The sequence below is a fragment of the Lampetra fluviatilis genome, chromosome 14, assembly GCF_964198595.1.
Source record: "Lampetra fluviatilis chromosome 14, kcLamFluv1.1, whole genome shotgun sequence".
Lineage (NCBI taxonomy): Eukaryota > Metazoa > Chordata > Hyperoartia > Petromyzontiformes > Petromyzontidae > Lampetra > Lampetra fluviatilis.
In genome coordinates, this window is record NC_136288.1 from 10,252,046 (window position 1) to 10,273,921 (window position 21,876).

General features: G+C 50.0%; 1 protein-coding gene across 3 annotated transcripts; it reads left to right on the plus strand.

Annotated features, from left to right (window-relative positions):
- Positions 1-1,025: 1,025 nt before the first annotated feature.
- Positions 1,026-20,900, plus strand: CHEK2 (checkpoint kinase 2). 3 transcript variants are annotated; one of them, XM_078862696.1, is made up of 15 exons: positions 1,026-1,367; positions 3,663-4,086; positions 6,393-6,523; positions 7,229-7,358; positions 9,386-9,476; positions 10,684-10,780; positions 12,262-12,315; positions 13,075-13,139; positions 13,857-13,953; positions 14,948-15,034; positions 16,397-16,560; positions 17,514-17,629; positions 18,015-18,100; positions 18,241-18,324; positions 19,361-20,900. In XM_078862696.1, exons 2-15 carry the CDS (start codon positions 3,756-3,758, stop codon positions 19,445-19,447), a joined length of 1,620 nt encoding a protein of 539 aa, XP_078718822.1. In that variant the 5' UTR covers positions 1,026-1,367; positions 3,663-3,755; the 3' UTR covers positions 19,448-20,900. The 3 variants fall into 3 exon arrangements, with proteins under 3 accessions (XP_078718822.1, XP_078718821.1, XP_078718823.1); XM_078862695.1 differs by having other exon boundaries at positions 1,027-1,303; XM_078862697.1 differs by having other exon boundaries at positions 1,027-1,289.
- Positions 20,901-21,876: the final 976 nt, after the last annotated feature.

Genomic DNA, 21,876 nt, shown 5'->3' on the forward strand with positions numbered 1-21,876 from the left:
GTGTGTGAGTAGTGAGTAGTGTGTGAGTGAGTAGTAGTGTGAGTGAGTGTGTGAGTGAGTAGTGTGAGTGAGTGTGTATGTGTGTGTGAGTGTGTGTGAGTAAGTAGTGAGTGAGTGTGTGAGTGAGTGAGTAGTAGGTGAGTGTGTTAGTGAGTAGTGTGTGTGAGTGAGTAGTAGGTGTGTGAGTGAGTAGTAGTGTGAGTGAGTGAGTGAGTGTGAGTGATTGTGTGAGTGAGTAGTGATTGCGTGTGTGAGTAGTAGCGTGAGTGTGTGAGTGAGTGTGTGAGTAGTGAGTGAGTGTGTGAGTGAGTGAGTAGGTGAGTGTGTGAGTAGGTGAGTGAATGCGTGAGTAGGTGAGTGAGTGTGAGTGAGTGAGTAGTTGAGTGAGTGTGTGTGTGAGTGAGTGAGTGTGTGAGTAGTGAGTAGGTGAGTATGTGAGTGAGTAGGTGAGTGAGTGTGAGTGAGTAGTGAGTGAGTGTGTGATTGTGTGAGTGAGTGTGTGAGTGAGTGTGTGTGTGAGTGTGTGAGTGAGTGAGTATGTGAGTGAGTAGGTGAGTATGTGAGTGAGTAGGTGAGTGAGTGTGAGTGAGTAGTGAGTGAGTGTGTGAGTGAGTGTGTAGGTGAGTATGTGTGTGTGTGAGTGAGTGTGTGTGTGAGTGAGTAGTGAGTGAGTAGTGTGTGAGTAGTGTGAGTGATCCGCCTTGACTCGCATCTCGTCGCATGTGACGTCACTATGCATGGTCCTGGGCCTGCGCGGCCACGCGGGCGACACGAAACAGCAGCAGCCACAACAACAACAACAACCACCACCACCACGAGACCTCCACAACCTCCACAACAACCACCACGAGACCTCCACAACAACCACCACGAGACCTCCACAACAACCACCACGAGACCTCCACAACCTCCACAACAACCACCACGAGACCTCCACAACAACCACCACGAGACCACAACCTCCACAACAACCACCACGAGACCACAACCTCCACAACAATCACCACGAGACCACAACAACAACCACCACGAGACCACAACCTCCACAACAACCACCACGAGACCTCCACAACAACCACCACGAGACCTCCACAACCTCCACCACGAGACCACAACCTCCACACAACCACGAGACGACCACGTGAGACAACAGCAATAAGCACCACAAAGCAGCAACAACAATAAGCGCGAGACGGCGACACAACAACAACAACAACAGCAGCAGCAGCAGCAGCGACTTGGGGCACCAGGAGGAGAGAGGCGCGGAGTCGCGATCGGCTCCGCACGGGGTGAGGACTAAGGGGTGAGGAGCGAAGTGGTGGTGGTGAGCTCCGTGTGTGGGTGGGGAGACACGGCTCGACTCGGCCGTGAGTTGACTCTACCATATGTTCACTCACGCACAAGTTGACTCACCCATGAGTCAATTATGAGTTGACTCACCCATGAGTTGACTCACTCGGCCATGAGTTGACTCGGCCAGGAACTCACCTATGAGTCAATCAGGAGTTGACTCATCCATGAGTTGACTCACACATGAGTCAATCATGAGTTGACTCACCCATGAGTCAATCATGACTCGACTCACTCATGAGTCAATCATGAGTTGACTCATACATGACTCGACTCACCCATGAGTCAATCATGACTCGACTCACCCATGACTCACTCATGAGTTGACTCACCCATGAGTCAATCATGAGTTGACTCACACACGAGTTGACTCACACACGAGTTGACTCACCCATGAGTTGACTCACTCGGCCATGAGTTGACTCGGCCAGGAGTTGACTCACCTATGAGTCAATCATGAGTTGACTCATCCATGAGTTGACTCACACATGAGTCAATCATGAGTTGACTCACCCATGAGTCAATCATGACTCGACTCACCCATGAGTCAATCATGAGTTGACTCATACATGACTCGACTCACCCATGAGTCAATCATGACTCGACTCACCCATGACTCACTCATGAGTTGACTCACCCATGAGTCAATCATGAGTTGACTCACACACGAGTTGACTCACACACGAGTTGACTCACCCATGAGTTGACTCACTCGGCCATGAGTTGACTCGGCCAGGAGTTGACTCACCTATGAGTCAATCATGAGTTGACTCATCCATGAGTTGACTCACACATGAGTCAATCATGAGTTGACTCACCCATGAGTCAATCATGACTCGACTCACCCATGAGTCAATCATGAGTTGACTCATACATGACTCGACTCACCCATGAGTCAATCATGACTCGACTCACCCATGACTCACTCATGAGTTGACTCACCCATGAGTCAATCATGAGTTGACTCACACACGAGTTGACTCACACACGAGTTGACTCACACACGAGTTGACTCACACACGAGTTGACTCACCCACGAGTTGACTCACACACGAGTTGACTCACACACGAGTTGACTCACACACGAGTTGACTCACACACGAGTTGACTCACACACGAGTTGACTCACACACAAGTTGACTCACACACAAGTTGACTGGGCCGTGAGTTGACCCTGCCACGAGTTGAATCAAACCCCCATGAGTTCACTCTCGGCCTGCGGCGTTTAACTCTGTCGCGATGTGTTCCACGCGTTAGTCCAACATCCACAGGAAGCGTTGTAAAATCGCGTGCTTTTTAATGTAAAGATTAAGCTTGTTCTTCCTGGTTCTTTCGGTAAATTCTAGATTTGAAGCTTTCGTGACTGCAAGGATTCATACTCTTAGGTTTTTTCGGTAAAGTCACGTAGGTAAAAATAATAATAAAATATAATAATAAGTGAAAATAACTAAATTAATTTAGTTATTTGAAATTGAATAATAATAAAATAGAATAATAAATGAAAATAACTAAATTACTTTAGTTATTTTCATTTATTATTATTCCATTTTATCTTTCGGTAAAGTCAGGTAGAAGGGAAATAATAAAATAATAATAAAATATAATAAAATAAAATTCTCACGACGTTTCGGCCACAACACAAGCAGCCGTCCTCAGGTGAAGAAACAGAGCTGTCTGACAGACAGCGCTCAAACCAATTGAGCGCTGAAAACGGCTGCTTGTGTTGTGGCCGAAACGTCGTGAGAATTTTAAATTATTTTTTTTGTTATTTCCCTTCTACGTGACTTTACCGAAAGAACCAAGAAGATGAATCCCTGCAGTCACGAAAGCTTTAAATCGAAAATTAAGCTTGTTGCCAGAGATGTTTACACAGGACTCGCTCCTGTCAGCTGCTGCTGATTTGGTCTGAGATATTGTTTTCATGGGGGGGGGGGCTAGAGTCTGGTGTTCACCCCCCCTCTTCCTGCCAAGTGGGGGGCTCTTCCCTACCCCTACCTACTTTGTGCCACTTGCTCTGCATAGCGCCCACCCACAGCTCTAGCTGCTGCTCGGTCTCTACCCCCGGGGTCCCTGCCCCGAGCCCCTTGCCCTGGGTCCCAGTCAGCCCTGTCGCTCTGCTTCCCGTGGGCAGCCTCTCCCACATCACCCGAGGCCACGGTCGCCACCCGTCCCGGCCGGGGGATTGGCGTGACCCGTGCCGGGAATTGATTCGTGCCGAGACCCGGTGCCGGCATCGCGCCGAGCCCCGTCGCTGTGCCCCGCGTTCACAGCTCCAGGCTGACCGAGAGACGCCGCGTGCCTCTCGTTTGCAGAGAAGGTGGCCTGCGGCCTCGCGCGCACGAGGGCCGGAGGAGCCGCGGACGCCGGTCGGTTCGGGACCTCCTCCGCTACCTCTCCGCCGAGGGATGTCGGCTCCCCTCGCGGCTCGGGAAGCCAGGCCGCCCGGCGGCACGCAAGCGAGGCCCGGCGCGGCGGCGACGGCGGCGGCGACGCGGGCCCCCGATGAGGGACCGGCTCGCGGCGCGGAGAACGCGACGTGCGGGGGCGGAGGCAGTCTGCCGCCGGGCAGCAGCAGCTCGGGCACGGAGGGCAGCAGCAGCTCGGGGGGCACCCAGAGCACGCAGGACACGCTGCCCAGCCAGGATCTGCCCTCTCTGGGCGAGGGGGAGGGCGACGCCGCCGGGCCCAAGCCCTGGGGCCGCCTCTACTCGACGCACCGCGCGTTCCCCACGCTGGGTGCGGGGCCCCGTGCCGCGCTCGCGGTCTCGCTGCGCACACTTAAAGTCGCACGGCTACGATCACGGGACTGCAATCACGGGATTACAATCACGGGATTGCAATCACGGGATTACAATCACAGGATTACAATCACAGGATTACAATCACGGGATTGCAATCACAGGATTACAATCACATGATTGCAAATACGGGATTACAATCACGGGATTGCAATCACATGATCACATGATTGCAATCACAGGATTACAATCACGGGATTGCAATCACAGGATTACAATCACGGGATTGCGATCACAGGATTACAATCACGGGATTGCAATCACAGGATTACAATCACGGGATTGCGATCACAGGATTACAATCACAGGATTGCAATTACGGGATTGCAATCACAGGATTGCAATCACGGGATTACAATCACGGGATTGCAATCACAGGATTACAATCACAGGATTACAATCACAGGATTACAATCACGGGATTGCTTGCAATCACAGGATTACAATCACAGGATTGCAATCACGGGATTACAATCACGAGATTGCAATCACAGGATTACAATCACAGGATTACAATCACGGGATTGCAATCACAGGATTACAATCACATGATTGCAATTACGGGATTGCAATCACGGGATTGCAATCACGGCATTGCAATCACGGGATTGCAATCACGGGATTCCAATCACAGGATTACAATCACAGGATTGCAATCACAGGATTACAATCACACGATTACAATCACAGGATTACAATCACGGGATTACAATCACGGGATTGCAATCACGGGATTACAATCACAGGATTACAATCACAGGATTGCAATCACAGGATTGCAATCACACGATTACAATCACAGGATTGCAATCACATGATTACAATCACGATTACAATCACAGGATTACAATAACAGGATTACAATCACAGGATTACACTCACAGGATTACAATCACAGGATTACAATCACAGGATTGCAATCACACGATTACAATCACATGATTGCAATCACACGATTACAATCACACGATTACAATCACACGATTACAATCACAGGATTACAATCACACGATTACAATCACATGATTACAATCACACGATTACAATCACAGGATTACAATCACATGATTACAATCACACGATTACAATCACAGGATTACAATCACACGATTACAATCACACGATTACAATCACACGATTGCAATCACACGATTACAATCACACGATTACAATCACACGATTACAATCACACGATTACAATCACACGATTGCAATCACACGATTACAATCACACGATTACAATCACGGGATTGCAATCACAGGATTACAATCACAGGATTGCAATCACAGGATTACAATCACAGGATTACAATCACACGATTACAATCACACGATTGCAATCACACGATTACAATCACGATTACAATCACAGGATTGCAATCACAGGATTGCAATCACACGCTTACAATCACAGGATTACAATCAGGATTGCAATCACATGATTACATTCACGGGATTACAATCACGGGATTGCAATCACAGGATTACAATCACATGATTACAATCACAGGATTACAATCACAGGATTACAATCACAGGATTACAATCACGGGATTACAATCACATGATTACAATCACATGATTACAATCACGGGATTACAATCACGGGATTGCAATCACGGGATTACAATCACAGGATTACAATCACAGGATTACAATCACAGGATTACAATCACAGGATTACAATCACGCGATTACAATCACAGGATTACAATCACAGGATTACAATCACACGATTACAATCACACGATTACAATAACAGGATTACAATGACATGCTTACAGTCACGCAATTACAATCACATGACCATCACGTTGGTAAATCAGAATCTGAATATTTAGATTGCAGGAGGAGGAGGAATCCGATGAGCTATGTTGTGTGTTATGTGCATTGCTTGTGTTGTGTGTTATGTGCATTGTGTGTGTTGTGTGTTATGTGCATTGCGTGTGTGTGTTGTGTGTGTTATGTGCATTGTGTGTGTTGTGTGTTATGTGCATTGCGTGTGTGTGTGTTGTGTGTTATGTGCATTGCGTGTGTTGTGTGTGTTATGTGCATTGTGTGTGTGTTGTGTGTTATGTGCATTGTGTGTGTTGTGTGTTATGTGCATTGCGTGTGTGTGTTGTGTGTTATGTTCATTGCGTGTGTGTGTGTTACGTGCATTGCGCGTGTGTGTGTGCTATGTGCACTGCGTGTGTGTGTGTTGTGTGTTACGTGATGTGAACGAGCTCCGTGTTTGTCGCCTAGACTTGGTGTGTGAGGAATACCTGTTTGGACGGGCCCCCTCGTGCTCCGTCTGCTTTAACGATCCGCACATCCGCGCCTGCCTGGGAGACCTCTACTCTGCCTACAGCTCCAAGCACTTCCGCATATACAGGGTGCACACACGATCACGCACGCACGTACAGAGTGCACACACACTCACACACAAAACATACAGGGTGCACACACACTCACACACACACATACAGGGTGCACACACACTCACACACACACACATACAGGGTGCACACACACACACACATACAGGGTGCACACACACTCACACACACACATACAGGGTGCACACACACTCACACACACACATACAGGGTGCACACACACTCACGCACGCTTAGGTTGCAAGGGGAGCGGTCGGTACGTGATCGGAGAGTTGAGGGACGGCAGTTTCTAACGTCAGATGCGATCGATCACGTGGGTAGTGATATTGAGCAGCGGCTAGATCGTGGCCGGGGATATTATAAGACGTGGAATTATCTCGTGGCCGTGAGATTCGCCCGGTTCTGGTTACCGGGGTGGGTGGGGGGGGTTGATTCCTCGCAGGCTCCATTCAGCAGCTTTTGTCGCTCGGAATTTTTTTCTCCCAATTCTTTTTGCCGGAGGGGAAGTTCTCGCAGACAGCCCGGGGGGGGGGGGCGGCGGGCACGCTGTGTGCGCAGGGCGTTTCACGTCGGCCTGCACGTAGAAAAGCGCCGTAGCCTGGCGACCTGCGCTTCGGGGAGCCACGGCCAATATTTGTTGATTTGCATTTCCACGTGCGTTGGGTTTAATTCGGGGTGAATTGTCAATGTTGCCTCTGCCAGGGCCAAGAGGTTTTCCTGGAGGACTACAGTTCCAACGGCACGTACATCAACGGCGAGAAGGTCGGAAAGAACAAGCGGCACGTGCTCACGAACAACGCGGAGATCTCTATCGCCTTGGCCACGCACAGAGGTAATGCGCCACGAAGTGAGCGCATATCCCCAGCGAGGCCGCTCACCCGCACGTCACCGCGCGTCGGAGATCGCAATCGGGTACCCGATACCCGTACCCTACCCGATACCCGGCTACCCGTTTGCGACCCTGGTGCGGCCGGGTACGGGTAGACCGTGAGTCACTGGTGAGTAACCGTTTGTCACTCATTTCCCAACGTCTTGTCTCTTCTCACAATTCAAGTTCCTAGAATCAACCCACCCGCGCCTGCAACATGGCTTCATCCCAGAGGTCGCAATCGAGTACCCGTACCCGTATCCTACCCGATACCCAGCCGGGTACGGGTAGCCGGGTATCGGGTAGGGTACGGGTACCCGATTGCGACCCTGGTGCGGCCGGGCACGGGTAAGGAATCAAAACCCGTTTGCGACCTCTGCCGCGTGACAGAGTTCATTGACTCGCGTCGTCATTAACAGTGGCACTCCAGTGCCATGAAAACCAAGCAGACGCTGCCTTCTTCTTCCCATGCCTGTCACTGCCCGGATAAAATTTTTTTTATATTTTTTACGCATCAGTTCACACGGCCTTTCCGGGAGTGCGTGATCTCAGCAGCGCTGATGAGAGACTGAATGTTAAAACCGGTCCAGCCATTCACCTGTGATCCTGCTGAAATGACGCACTCCCAGAAGGCTGTGTGGCTGATTGGATGTGTAAAAGAAAATTTATGAGTTAATGATGACGTCATATTCTCAGGTTTTTTCGGTAAAGTCACGTAGGTAAAAACATTAAAATTAATTAAAGTAAAATAAAACAAAACAAAAATAAAAAAACAAAAATAAAAAAATGAAATATGTTATTAACCACGCAAAAAAGACTTAATTACACTTTTTGGACCATCTTATCTGACAGGCACTATTTTAATTTACTTCACCGAGTGTTAACATCCACAGTGTTTAACAGTAATCTCTTCATTGTTCTTTGATCACCGCTCGCCACGTTTCCATTCATTGTGTTGAGCACTACGTGATGTCTTTGATCACCGCTCGCCCTCCGTCCCGGCGCGTCTCCATTCATTGTGTTGAGCACTGCGTGCAGTCTTTGATCGCCGCTCGCCCTCCGTCCCGACACGTCTCCATTCATTGTGTTGAGCACTGCGTGCAGTCTTTGATCACCGCTCCTCCTCCCTCCCGATACGTTTCCATTCATTGGCTACCACAGCCTGATAAGCTCTCCCCTCCCCCTCTCCACCTCCCTTCAACTTGCTTATAAGGGATTACATCTTGAATCATTGCTTCACTTGATGCAGCTAATTCGGCTGTGACGGTCCCACCTGATGACGGAGACTTGTGTTGCCTCCGAAACGTCGTGAATTTTATTTTTGTTTTGTTTTATTTTACTTTAATTAATTTTAATGTTTTTACCTACGTGACTTTACCGAAAAAACCTGAGAATATGAATCATTGCAGTCACGAAAGCTTCAAATCTAGAAATGATGACGTCACCCTGCTGCTGCTCTATATAAGAACGGGAGACACAGCAGAGCCTCACCATTCTGACGAATTGCCCGATGATGCTGGATGCAATTACCAGCGAAACGTCGTACTCAAAAATTGTAAATGTTGTGGTTTCACGCTTAAACACACCGGTGGGCTAAAGCAGTGAACTATTTGTCTTTTGTCAACGTGACACTTTTTTACTGATTGGCCGTGTCAGGTGGTGGAGGGTTACGACACATTTATAAATAATGCGATCTAACCCAAAAACGTTGATTATGAATAATATTGGTCGCGAAAGCCTGCTACGTGTTCAACTGCCTCGCCTGGTATACAGGAAGGATGTGGGTGCGATCCTGACCTTGACCCCTGTATGTTTGGAGTTTGTCTCTCTCCGTGGTCGTGTGGAAAAACGTTGATTATGAAAAAAATATATATTTTTATATGGGAAGGGGGCAGATTGTCTGCTCATTTATCTCGTCACTTGATCTCCACTCTCCCTCTGCCTCCTGCCTCCTTCACCAACCGCCCACACCACCTTTCTCACCGTCGCAGCGTTCGTCTTCAGCAACCTGGAAAGATACGAAGAGTCCCATTGGCCGGAGGAAATCAAGAAGAAATACATTATCACGCATACCCTCGGGAGGTATGTGCGCACGCACGCACGCACGCACGGTCATCCCGGGCGTGGCGGGTTCAGCGTCGCCACCCCTGTTCACGCTGGCAGAGGGTGAGGAATCCGTACACGATGCCGATACGGTTTGCTCCGCATGGGGCGCCCGCGGTGGTTAACTCCGTCGCCCGGTGTGCAGGAGGTCGTGGGTTTGATCCCGACCCTGACGCTTGTTGTGTACAGGGTGGTTCAAAAAAAATGTTAACACTTACATGGGACTATCGTTTTTAATTGGAAAAAGAACGGGCAATACACTGTAACATGATAACAAATTTCGATTTAAAGCTTCTTTCGTGACTGCAGGGATTCATCTTCTTGGTTCTTTCGGTAAAGTCACGTAGAATGGAAATAATAAAATAATACAAATAAAACATAATAAAATAATTCTCACGACAGACCTGTTCTCCACCTGAGGACGGCTGCTTGCATTGTTCTCAACCAAGAAGATGATAACAAATGTTTGTTTATCGCTTCAAAAAGTCAAAGAGTCTCCACTTGTTCGCAATCATTGTCAACGCGTGCCTGGAATCTTCTCCAGGTGGTCTCCAGAGCCCGGAAGCACATTCATCGTGGTGTGGTTGCAAGAAGTGTTAGCATTTTTTTGAAGCCCCCTGTATATTGGAGTATGCTTGTCTCCCTCATCGTGGTCGCGTGGATGTTTCTCCGGGTCCTCCGGTTTTCCCGACACATTTAGAATCAACGTGCGCTTCGAGCATTTAGCTTCTGCTATCGTTTGTGGCCAGGCCACTTGTGACAAGGAGCTGCATAGCTCAGTGGGCCTTTCCTGGTAATATAAAAAAAACTAGTTTAGTTTGAGTACGCCTTCTGGTGTCATCTGGTCCAACACCAATGGAGACTAGGCTCTAAGGAAAGCCGTCTCGGGTGTGGACCAATCAACTTCAAGGACAGTGCATATTATTATCATCATCAGAGTTGTTTCTTTTTGTTTGCATTTTTACTACTTGTGTTGTGGTTATTGCAAACATGATGCCTTGTATAAAGGTGTCAGTTTTGTACCAGTTTAAAGGGTAAAAACCTACTACTATAGTTTAGTTTGAGTTGACTATTGTTACTGAGCAAGCAAATTCTGCGGGGATTTCCCCGTGCGAAAACGCATGAGGCTCGGGTGGTGCAGCACCGTCGCCGCGGTCCCCTCGCTGACTCGGTTTCTCCGTGACAGCGGCGTGTTCGGAGAAGTGAAGCTGGCTTTCCACAAGGGCAGCGAAAAGAAGGTGGCCATCAAAGTCGTTCCAAAGAGAGGCCTGCCCATCCCACAAGTAAGGGGGGGGGGGGGGGGGCACGGTCTTTGTGACGCGACCCCAGCCTGTGCCACGCGCTCTGCGTGTGCCCGCATTGTTCTCTCGCTGTCGGCGCGCGTCCTCTGCTTCCGTGCAGCGCTCGGTTTTCTCGGCGTGCCGCACGCTCACGGCCACTCTCCCACGTGGGCCCCCCTCCCCCATCGCGTGTCGCCGGGAGTGCCGCTCGCAAGGAGCACCTGCGGCCGTCCTGTGACCCGCGGCGGCGGTGCTGTGCCACGCGAAAGCTTTTCCCGCTCGGTCGCGATGTCTCTCGCAGCCTCGCTCGGTGATCTCATCGCTCCGTCTCCGAGGGGGCGGTCCTCTCCCGTGCCCTCCTGTGGCTGCCATTGTCCCCTTGTCTTGACCGTCGGCCATCTTGTTGCCCTTGCCCCGCTTGGCGAGGTTGGCGGTGAGAAAGAAGTTTACCATACGGACATCGTCTCTTCCGGCAACACGCCCAGCCCAGCGCCTCTCGCTCCGTCGATATCGCGTCTTGCACCGCATCTCTCAGTGCGACTTAAGTGATTGCGCTAGATATAAAGACAAAGATCCCCCGTGTAGCCTCGACAGACTGTCGGGGCAAGTGCTGTTAGCGAGCACCTATGAAGGCTGGAACGGCACACGAGGTGGTGGGCGGCCAGCACCACGCCCGGCCGCCTTTGTCTCCCCACTGCACCAGGTACTCATTTTTGAGGCTGAGTCGACCTAGAGGAGGCGCAGGATCGGTTCAGGTAATCGTCCCTGGTTTGTTCGGTGAGCGGGAATCGAACTCGGGTCGCCGGGTTCGTAGCTCAGCGCGCTAACCACTTCACTTCCGCTCCTCCCCTAGACACAAAGATCCCCCGTATAGCCTTAACAGACTGTAGGGGCAAGTGCTGTTAGCGAGCACCTATGAAGGCCGGAACTGTACACGAGGGGGTGGGTGGCCAGCATCACGCCCGACCGCCTTTGTCTCCCCAGTGGCGATGTTTACACACCGCACCAGGTACTCATTTCAGGCTGAGTCGACCTAGGGGAGGCCCAGGACCGGTTCAGATAATCGTCACTGGTGTTGGCTGTGAGCAGGAATCGAACTTGGGTCGCCAGGTTCATAGAGCAGCGCGCTAACCGCTACACCACCGCTCCCCCCCTAGACACACACACAGACACACAGACACACACACAGACACACACACAGACACACATACACAGACACACACACACAGACACACACACACAGACACACACACACAGGCACACACACATACACAGACAAACACACACACACACAGACACACACACACAGACACACACACACAGACACACACACACAGACACAAAGACACAGACACACAGACACACACACACACAGACACACACAGACACACACACACAGACACACACACACAGACACACACACAGACACACACACACAGGCACAACAACAGCAAAGCCCCCCGCTAAGCCACTCTGCTCGGTAGTCTTCCTGCAGGGATGTGAAGACAGAAGCGGACATTCTCAAGAAGCTCAAGCACGTGAGTGCGGCGGCGCTGCGTGGGGTAGCTTTCAACTGAAACTGGTTTATTCTACCAGGAAAGGCCACCACTGAGCTACCACGTATCTCTTTTTAAAATCCTTTATATTAAGTTCACTTGCTTGCTTGCGCGCTTACGACCGTGCAAATCTTTCGGTCGTTTTTTAACCCGCTTCCCGTGATCCAATCGAGCTGACATTTTGCACACAGACTCGTTGTGCGTGACAATTTATTTTCCAAAACTTTACACTTTTTAGGAAAAAAATTATATTTAATTACCAATTGCTTAATGGTGGCAGGCAAATAATCTGACCCATAGGTGGCAGCCATCTCAAGCCAGAGGACGAGAGGACTCTAGCCGCCACGCATATAAAGGATTTATAGTGAAAAACTTTGTTTTTACGGGTTAATTTTTTCGAACGTGACTGTCACAAATGATAGCTCAAGGGAAGTGGCTTATCACGTAAACATTTATAGCGGCCAAATCCTCTAAACGCGTGTACATTCTAGCTGTGGAGGGGACAAACTGGAGGGCCCGGATAAAAATTCACACAATCACGTGGAAAACATGCAAACTCCAAAATATACAGGCATCAGGGTCGGGATTGAACCCACGACCTGTATACCAGGCGGGGTCGTTAGCACCTCGCCACCGTGGCGAGATGTCTCTTGGGTTCCCGTATCTTAAAGTGCAAAAAAAAACATGTTTTCGGCGCATTTTGACGCTGCCTGACGGTTGTGACTCACGCGTGTGCTGCAGCCGTGCATCATCACGCTGGAAGATGCGATCGATTCTGCAGACGCGCTCTACCTGGTGCTGGAGCTGTAAGTATTTTGTTTGTTGCGTGGCCCTCTGTTTTCCATGGTGCAGGTTGCTACATTGGTTGTAGTCTTCCCGATAAGGTTTTGCCCATTCATGTCTGTGTGGAATTCCACAAAATGTTTTAGATTTGCTTTTTAAACACCATTATTATTACTACTACTCTGCTTAAATTTCGATTTAAAGCTTTCGTGACTGCAGGGATTCATCTTCTTGGTTCTTTCGGTAAAGTCACGTAGAAGGGAAATAATAATTATGTTTTATTTTTATTATTTTATTATTTCCCTTCTACGTGACTTTACAGAAAGAACCAAGAAGACTACTCTGCTTGTTTACCCAGGAAAGCCTTCATTGAGTCTCGTAACGCTTTGTCAGGAGGGGCCTGCCAGGTTTTCACAGCTGTCGGGTGCGATGTTTGTCGTGTGTTTCCAAGTCGAATCATTGGCAAGCATTTTTCAAATTTCGAACCGTCATGCCAGTACACAATGGCCTAACCCTTCTTGAACTGGAGTGACGGGATCTTTAGCTTGCACTGCGAAGCCAACGGGCTTGTGGAGGCCTTCGTCCGGCAGTGGATCGATTGTGGCTGATGACGATGATGTTGATCATCGCATGGTTTTATTTCACTGGTCGTTGCCTTCTGTCAGGAGTGGATGCCCGTGTGGAACGAAACGCGGCCCTAGCCGGGACACGCGCGGTCGATGTTTCCGTCTTCGTTTCAGAATGGAGGGAGGTGAACTTTACAACAGGGTGAAGAAGGGTGCTCTTCCTGAACACAATGCGAAGTTGATCTTCTATCAGCTGGTCTTGGCTGTGCAAGTAAGTGCTCCCTTGCAGTGGTGGGGCCTGCTGCACTGGGGCGCTGCGGCGTTTTTAGAAATGTGGACAAAATGGTGGTTTGGCAGTTGCACAAAAAACAAAGGTCCACTTTGGGATGTAAATATAAATGAACCCGTCTGCTGGCGTCAACTTCGTGCCACTTAGCCTTTTGATTCTTCAGCTTTAGTTTTTTTTTTATAACTTTGCATTGCATATGTTTGTGCCACTCGCGTGAAAATTAAAAACACCGTGGAATGAAGCTGCCATCAACGGTTGGAGAAAAGTGCCGTTTTGCGAGAAAATGTACGGGCGAGGTGAATTTCCTCTGAAATGTTCAGAAAATATCAGTCGGGTCTCGTTCGCCTTGAGTACGGAGCACGCGTGCTTCCTCGTGTAGCGTAGCAGTCCGTGCGTGGGTTCCCCGCAGAGGTCGCAACCGGGTACCCGATACCCGTACCCTACCCGATACCCGGCTACCCGTACCCGGCTGGGTACGGGTAGCCGTTTGCGACCCTGGTGCGGCCGGGTACGGGTAGGCCGTGAGTCACTGGTGAGTAACCGTTTGTCACTCATTTCCCAACGTCTTGTCTCTTCTCACAATTCAAGTTCCTAGAATCAACCCAGCCGCGCCTGCAACATGGCTTCATCCCAGAGGTCGCAATCAGGTACCCGATACCCGTACCCTACCCGTACCCGGCCGGGTACGGGTAGGGTACGGGTACGGCCGGGTACGGGTACCCGTTTGCGACCCTGGTGCGGCCGGGTACGGGTACGGGTAAGGAATCAAAACCCGTTTGCGACCTCTGGTTCCCCGTTCAGCACGACGGGCGCCCAGGGGTGGCGACGCGGCGCTGAAGCCTCGCCCTCTTGCAACGCGCGGCAAGCGCGGCAGATTCGCAGAGCTCGCAGGCCCACGATTGGCTGGAACGTCGCTCGCGTGCTTCTGTGTGGTGGTCGCTCACCCGCGCTAATTTGTGTGCCGGGCTCGTTGTAGTACCTCCACGGCCAGGGGGTGACGCACCGCGACCTCAAGCCAGAGAACGTGCTGCTGTCTTCCAACAGCGCGGAGTGCCTCGTCAAGGTAAGGACTTGTCGCCTGCGGGCGATCGGCAATCGGTGTAGTCGAGGTGCAGCTATCCGAGCCGCGCCGCGCACGGCTTGGGCGCGTCGGCCGCGGTTAACGAACCTCCGAGGACTCTCCTCTCGTAAGACAAAATGTCCGGATGAGGATCGTTGTATAACACCCCCACTACCATCATGTGACGTTGTGCGTATGAACACAAAGTGTGTTTAACACGTAGGCTTTCGCGACCAATAAAATTTTTGTCGGTTTACTTTCCAACACACCGGTGTGCTGTACTAGTAACGAATTGGCATGTTTTGTCTACTTGACAAACCTCACTCATTGGCTGTCAGATGGTGGCGCTGGGTTTAACGACACATTTATATTGACGCGATCTCACCCAAAAACCTCGATTATGAGCACAAAGTACGCTTACGGGTTCTAAAATATGCGCACACGTGTTTAACGGTATTCTCTCGTTATCCGCGCAAGGGATACGTTCTGGAGATGCTAGTGAGTAGCACATTTTGTGTATAATGTCCTGCGATATTTTTAATTAATTACCTGAAATAAAAACATAAATGAACTACTAAATACGTCAAAATTATCACAACACAAAAATGTTTCTAAAGCTTGTAGAAGTTCTTATCTTTCTTTCTCTCTCATCTCTTTATCTCATCGCTTTTTCTCCCATCACTTTCCCATCACTTTACGTCATTACTTTATCACATTCTCTCTCATCACATCTCATGATTTTCTCTCGCAATGCTCTCATGTCGGCTTCCAGATGCGATTCGCGGCGAGCCAAATTCGCAGATAGCAAGTTCGTGGATAATGAGGGGATACTGTACAGTACATACAGTAGGTGTCACTTGCCAGCTGACCGTCTTTGCGAAGGGGATGTTTTATCTCAAGGAACTTTTCAGTTGAAATGTTTTGATGAATAAAAAAATGAAGTGAAAGCCTAACTGAAATTCCACTTCTAACTCAGGATGACTTCATCAGAGGTCCAAGAATGTAAACTATGAACTGAAACTATTTTTTGAATTTTGATTTAAAGCTTTCGTGACTGCAGGGATTCATATTCTTGGTTCTTTCGGTAAAGTCACGTAGAAAGGGAAATAATAAAATCATCATCAGGTGTGACATCCACACCTGATGAGGATTGTTTGTGTTGCAGTCGAAACGTCGTGAGAATTTTATTGTTTAATATTTTTATTATTTGATATTTTTATTATTTTATATATATTTTTTATTTTATTATTTCCGTTCTTTGAGGATGTTTAATTTCTACAAATAAACTCTCCGGAGCTACAGAGCGATGCCCTTCTGCCGCTTAGGGGTCAGCGCCCCTCGTGCCGTGCGTCTCTTCCTCGCCAGGTGTCGGACTTCGGGCTGTCGCGCTTCGTGGGGGAGCAGTACCTCATGCGCTCGCTGTGCGGAACCCCCGCGTACCAGGCCCCGGAGGTGTTGGCCTCCTGTGGCCTGGGCGGCTACACCCGCGCCGTGGACTACTGGAGCCTGGGTGTCCTCCTCTTCATATGGTGACCGCTCGAGTCCCTCCCTCCTTTCCCCTTTCCTTCCTCCTTCCCTTCCCTCCCTCCCTCCCTCCCTTCCCCTCCCTCAGCGAGCCTTTGCCAACTAGCTCAGTTCAATCCTTGGTGTAACTCCGCGTCGCCCTCGCGAAAGGGGTGACGGCGCCGCTTCGTGCGTCTCCGCGGATTCGTTTCGTCTCCTGGTTGGCTCGCCGGCGCTCGCCGCTTCACCGAGCGTCGCGACTGCCGACTTAGCGGGGGAGGCTCCTGCTGGTGGTAGCGCCGCCCTGCTGCCAGTGTCCTGCACTTGACTTCGCCCCCTGTGAGACGATGTGTCTGCGACGTGTTTAATTGGTCAGTCCAATTTTTGTGCATGAAGAATAAGACAAAAATCCAGCGTTTAGCCTGGATAGACTGTTGGGGCAAAGTGCCGTTAGCGAGCGCCTATCAAGGCCGGCACGGCACACGAGGGGGTGGGCGGCCAGCACCATGCCCGGACGCCTTTATCTCTCTCGTGCCAAACTCGTGTTGGGTGTGAGCGGGAATCGAACTCTGGCCGCCGGGTTCATAGCACAACGCGTTAGCCGCTGCGCTACCATGAAACGCACAGTATGATGCAATACGCCACGGCTGCAGGGTGGCGCAGAAGGACCTGGGTTCTGTGTGGTGTTTGTATTCTCTCCCCCTGTTCTGTGTTGGGTTTCCTCCACATTAATTCTAGATTGGAAGCTTTCGTGACTGCAAGGATTCATATTGTTAGGTTTTTTTCGGTGAAGTCACGTAGGTAGAATATTTTCCTCCCGTTGTTAAAATGAACATACGATGGCCAAACATTCCAATGCCTCTATTTTTTTTTTTAGTCAAGACGCGTGTTGTGGTTGTGGAGCGAGGGTGAGCGCCGTTCTCCCGCGCCGTGCCGCCAGACGTATCGACGTGTCGACGTGTGGTCCGTGTCCCAACAGCCTGAGTGGTTACCCCCCGTTCAGCGAGGAGTTTGGGGAGATGAGTGTGCACGACCAGATCTGCACTGGGACGTTTGACTTCCCTGAGGATCTATGGAAAAATGTCTCGGAAGAAGGTAAGATGCATACGTACATACGTACACTACAGTATCCTGTGTAGCAGTCGATAATCATGCAGATCCCACGCAATAACAGAATCCTTAAATTATTTCACCGGGAAAATCACCTGAGATGGAGCATCTCATGTGCAAGGGTGTCCAGGTGTGGGTTGACACGCATAACACACGCGTGCACACGTACACACTCACGTACACATAAAACACACACGTACACGCGTAACAGACGCGTACACACGTACACACTCATGTAGAGAGCATGCGCGTTGGCGGTTCTTACTCTCTCTTAGAGATGCGACCAGTTAATTGCATCTGAAGGCACTTTTTTTTTGTCAACGCGTCCGTCCTCTTGCTAAAGTCCCAACTCGTGTAATGTTCGTGTCAGCCGAAGACCTCGTGAGGAAGTTGATGGTGGTTGAAGTGAAGCGGCGTTACACGACCGAGCAGGCGCTGGGGCACGGCTGGTTACAGGTGAGAGGAGTTCGGGGTTACGGCCATCCTTGGGCCGCCCCCGGTGAACGGGGCGCGCGGGGGGCTCATGCGGGTTCACGCCGGATTGCGTCCGGATGAGGGATTGACTTCGCCGAAAATCCGCGCCTGTTTCCTCAAAGGATCAAGAAATGATCCACAAAGCGCGGTCGCTGATGGCAGCCGGGAGTGGAGCGATGCCGCCACCCCTGGTGGCCAACTTCTTGGTGAGTCGCAGGAAGCGGAGGAGGCGCTGGTGCGGCAGCCTTTGCAAAACCACCTAAAACTAAACTGTTTGTTATTTCACCAGGTAAGGCCCACTGAGCTGTGTAGCTTCTTTTCAGAAGCGACCTGGCTATGCAAATTCCTTTGTCAAGGCGCTCTTCCCCCTCCAACCCAACTTAAACATACACTGCCAAGCCTGGTGGTGTTTCATTCAGACGCTGTCTTTCCGACAGACCTGTTCTTCACCTGAGGACGGCTGCTTGCGTTGTGGCCGAAACGTCGTGAGAATTATTTTATGATGTTTTATTTTTATTATTTTATTATTTCCCTTCTACGTGACTTTACCGAAAGAACCAAGAATATGAATCCCTGCAGTCACGAAAGCTTTGAAATCGAAATTTTATTATGTTTTATTTTTATTATTTTATTATTTCCCTTCTACGTGACTTTACCGAAAGAACCAAGAAGATGAATCCCTGCAGTCACGAAAGCTTTAAATCGAAATATAAATGGTAGCTCAACGAAGTGGCTTGTCGTGGGAATTTATAGCAGCCAAATACTCCAAACGCGTGACGTTGATTCTAAATGCGGAGGGAGAAACCGGAGGACCCGGAGAAAAATCCACGCGACCACGGGGAGAGAGACGCGCAAAAGAGGTGTATGCGCGTGTGTGCGTGCGCAAATGGAAACATCTGCTAAGTGTACTGGTTAGCGCTACGCTGCGCTACGAACCTGGCGACCCGGGTTCGATTCCCGCTCACGGCCTACACCGGTGACGATTATCTGAACCGGTCCTGGGCCTCCCCTAGGTCGACTCAGCCTCAAATGGGTACCGGGTGCGGTGTGTGAGCATCGTCACTATGGAGACAAAGGCGGCCGGGCGTGGTGCTGGCCACCCACCCCCTCGTGTGCCGTGCCAGCCTTCATAGGTGCTCGCTAACAGCACTTGCCCCAACAGTCTATTAAGGCTACACGGGGGATCTTTGTCTTTGCAAACGGTAACGTCGGCTAACTTGGTGTCACTTTAACTCCATCTAGCCGGGCGCAGGCCGCAAGAGACCGGCAGAAGAGGGAGCAGGTGGCGGTGGCAAGCTGTGCCTCGAGATGCCGCCCATGAAGAGATGAGCCGTCGGCGGTGACGCTCCCCCGGTGCTCCGATGTCGTGCCACCTGGGGGAGATCGGGACGTGTGCCGCTGTTTAACCATCCCCAGTGGAAAGCCACTGCCAGCGGAACGTGGCGGCTGGGTTCACACACAAATCACTCTGGGGATGTTCTCTTGAAGAGATGACGGTGGTCGGACGCTGTATTCCAGTGTAAACGTGCGGGGCGATCGATGATGCGTGGACGCGTCAAAGCTTTTGAATGTCAATTTACTGTACTTGAATTTTAAACGATTGTCGGTGTGATTTCTTGTCACAGCTTAATGCAGAAAGTGAGCCGGCCTAATGACGTTGCACACATGTAAACTAACCCACAGTAACAACCAACAGTGCCAAACATGCATATTAAACACGTGCGCGCTGCTTGCAGATGTTATGATTTTTGATACAATTCCACACAGAGGAACTTCACCACTTGACGACTGTGGCAGCGACACTACTTTGCAATCGGAGATCAGGCATGAGGGGGGGGGGGACGCTGTCATAGATGGGATGGAGTTGGAGGCCGTCTGTGAAAGTTTTTTTGTTGGGCTGGGCGAGGTACAAGAGAAGCGAATCTTGTCCGGATTCATTTTTCTTTGTGAAGATAATGCTCACCGTAATTGTCAATTTTCTAATATTTTATTACTTTCACCTCATTTCCATAGCCTTTTATTATTATTCGTAGACCAAGCCTTTGCCTCGGTGCCCTGCTGCTGCTGCTGCTGCTTCTTCGCACGTGCGTGCAGTGCTTTCATTTGTATCGGGCTGATTTGATGCCCGGGAGCCTGGGTGATGATGGCATTAGGCTGTGCTGGTGCGCGTAACGGGTGGAAACTCTCCGGTTGAGGCTTCCTGGACTAGGAGGCCTTGGCAAAAGCGGAGTGCGGGACCTCTCCGCATGTATTTACGTCAAAACGTTGGCTGTGATCGATTACAATCGGCCCATTTACCAGGGTAGCCACCTTGTCCTGCTTTGACCCACAAATCACAGCGAATTGCTGTGATTTGTGTTCGATCGTCAAGGATGGATTGGCGCCGAGGTGTGCTGGCATCATGCTGAGCGTTGTGATTGCAGGATGCCCCACGGCGTTGATAGACCCAAGGACGAGGAGCAGGTTGGCGTTTTTTTTTGTCTGTCTGACGAGCGTGGCGACCAAACTTGTGCGTCGCAAAACGAGAAACAGATGCAGTTTTTTTTTTGTTTTTACACATTAGTTGTGCAGCATTTTAAGAATGTAAGGATGTTTCGGAAAGCAAGAAAGTTAAGTTTTAACTACCACTTGATACGGAATCGAATAATGCCCTCTTAACCCGACCCGCTTGCCTGCGGCGTCCCCTTCGTTAAGCGATGGCATGATAAACTTAAAAAAAACCCTTGTACTGTACTATTAGTAGAATTTTAAGAGTTAAATGTACGTGTTGGTAATAAACACTTTTTTTACAGTTTAAATATCTCGCAGTGGTTTTTTTATGGGGGTGAGGGTAATGTCTGCTAATGTGGCTAAAAAGCTACAAAACATTCCGCTTTCACAAAGTCAGTCCCCGTTTCCCCGACATGTATTTTGGCGTATTGGCAGTCCGCTGGTGCAACATAATACACCGGTCATAAATTTCATTCGGTAAATCTATCGGTCTTTAATTCACTCCTAACGCCAAGTTTGACGAGATTCGAAGGTTTACTCGGTCTACTGACACTTGCAAAAAAAAAGTTTAACGTTGACCGTTGATTTGGGCCCCTACGAATCGAGGAACCGTCCCACCAAGTCTCGGACACGAGAGTCAAATCTGCCTTTGGAACACGGAGCAGCCAATCGTTATGAGGCTGGGTGCTTACTATACGGCAACAGACTGTGAAGCTTCGTGTTCCGACTGCTTCGACATCACGAGGACTGATTTTGACGCACCACCCCACAAGATTTTCTGACCGGCGGTTGCGAATTACTGGAAAAGAAAAAATGATTGCGAAAAACATTTTTTTATACTGCGCCCCACCGGTGTACCGCCAATATGCTCATTTTATAAAAATGTCGATTTTTCCCACAATTATCCTGGCTTATGTATCCGTGACTCGTGTTACGGACAAAGGGTGGGGTGGGGCCCAGCTGGGTAGTGGGTAGGGCCAACATCGAGGAGAGGCCAATGGCTGAGTGGGCCAGCGGCTGAGTAGGTGTGGCTATGTACAAGTGGGCGGGGGCATGCTGCGGGCGGCCTGCCAGCTCAACACGTGGCCTGCTTTCCACAAACGACCTACGAACACCTCGCTGATCTCGTCAAGGAACATAAAACCACCACCGGGCAAACTCCGCTCATCCTCGCAGCTAGGCCTCGGCAAGGTAAGGTAATTGTACCCTTTTTACTGGGTGAAAGGGTAATGGTAAAGGGTAAAGGTGTCGACATGCCAACGGGTAAG

Excerpts from the sequence above, each read along its gene's own strand:
- CHEK2 (XM_078862696.1), top strand. The coding sequence starts at position 3,756 with ATGTCGGCTCCCCTCGCGGCTCGGGAAGCCAGGCCGCCCGGCGGCACG. Across the intron at positions 9,477-10,683 it reads ATCACGCATACCCTCGGGAG|CGGCGTGTTCGGAGAAGTGA; the intron begins GTATGTGCGCAC and ends TCTCCGTGACAG. Across the intron at positions 16,561-17,513 it reads GGTGTCCTCCTCTTCATATG|CCTGAGTGGTTACCCCCCGT; the intron begins GTGACCGCTCGA and ends GTGTCCCAACAG.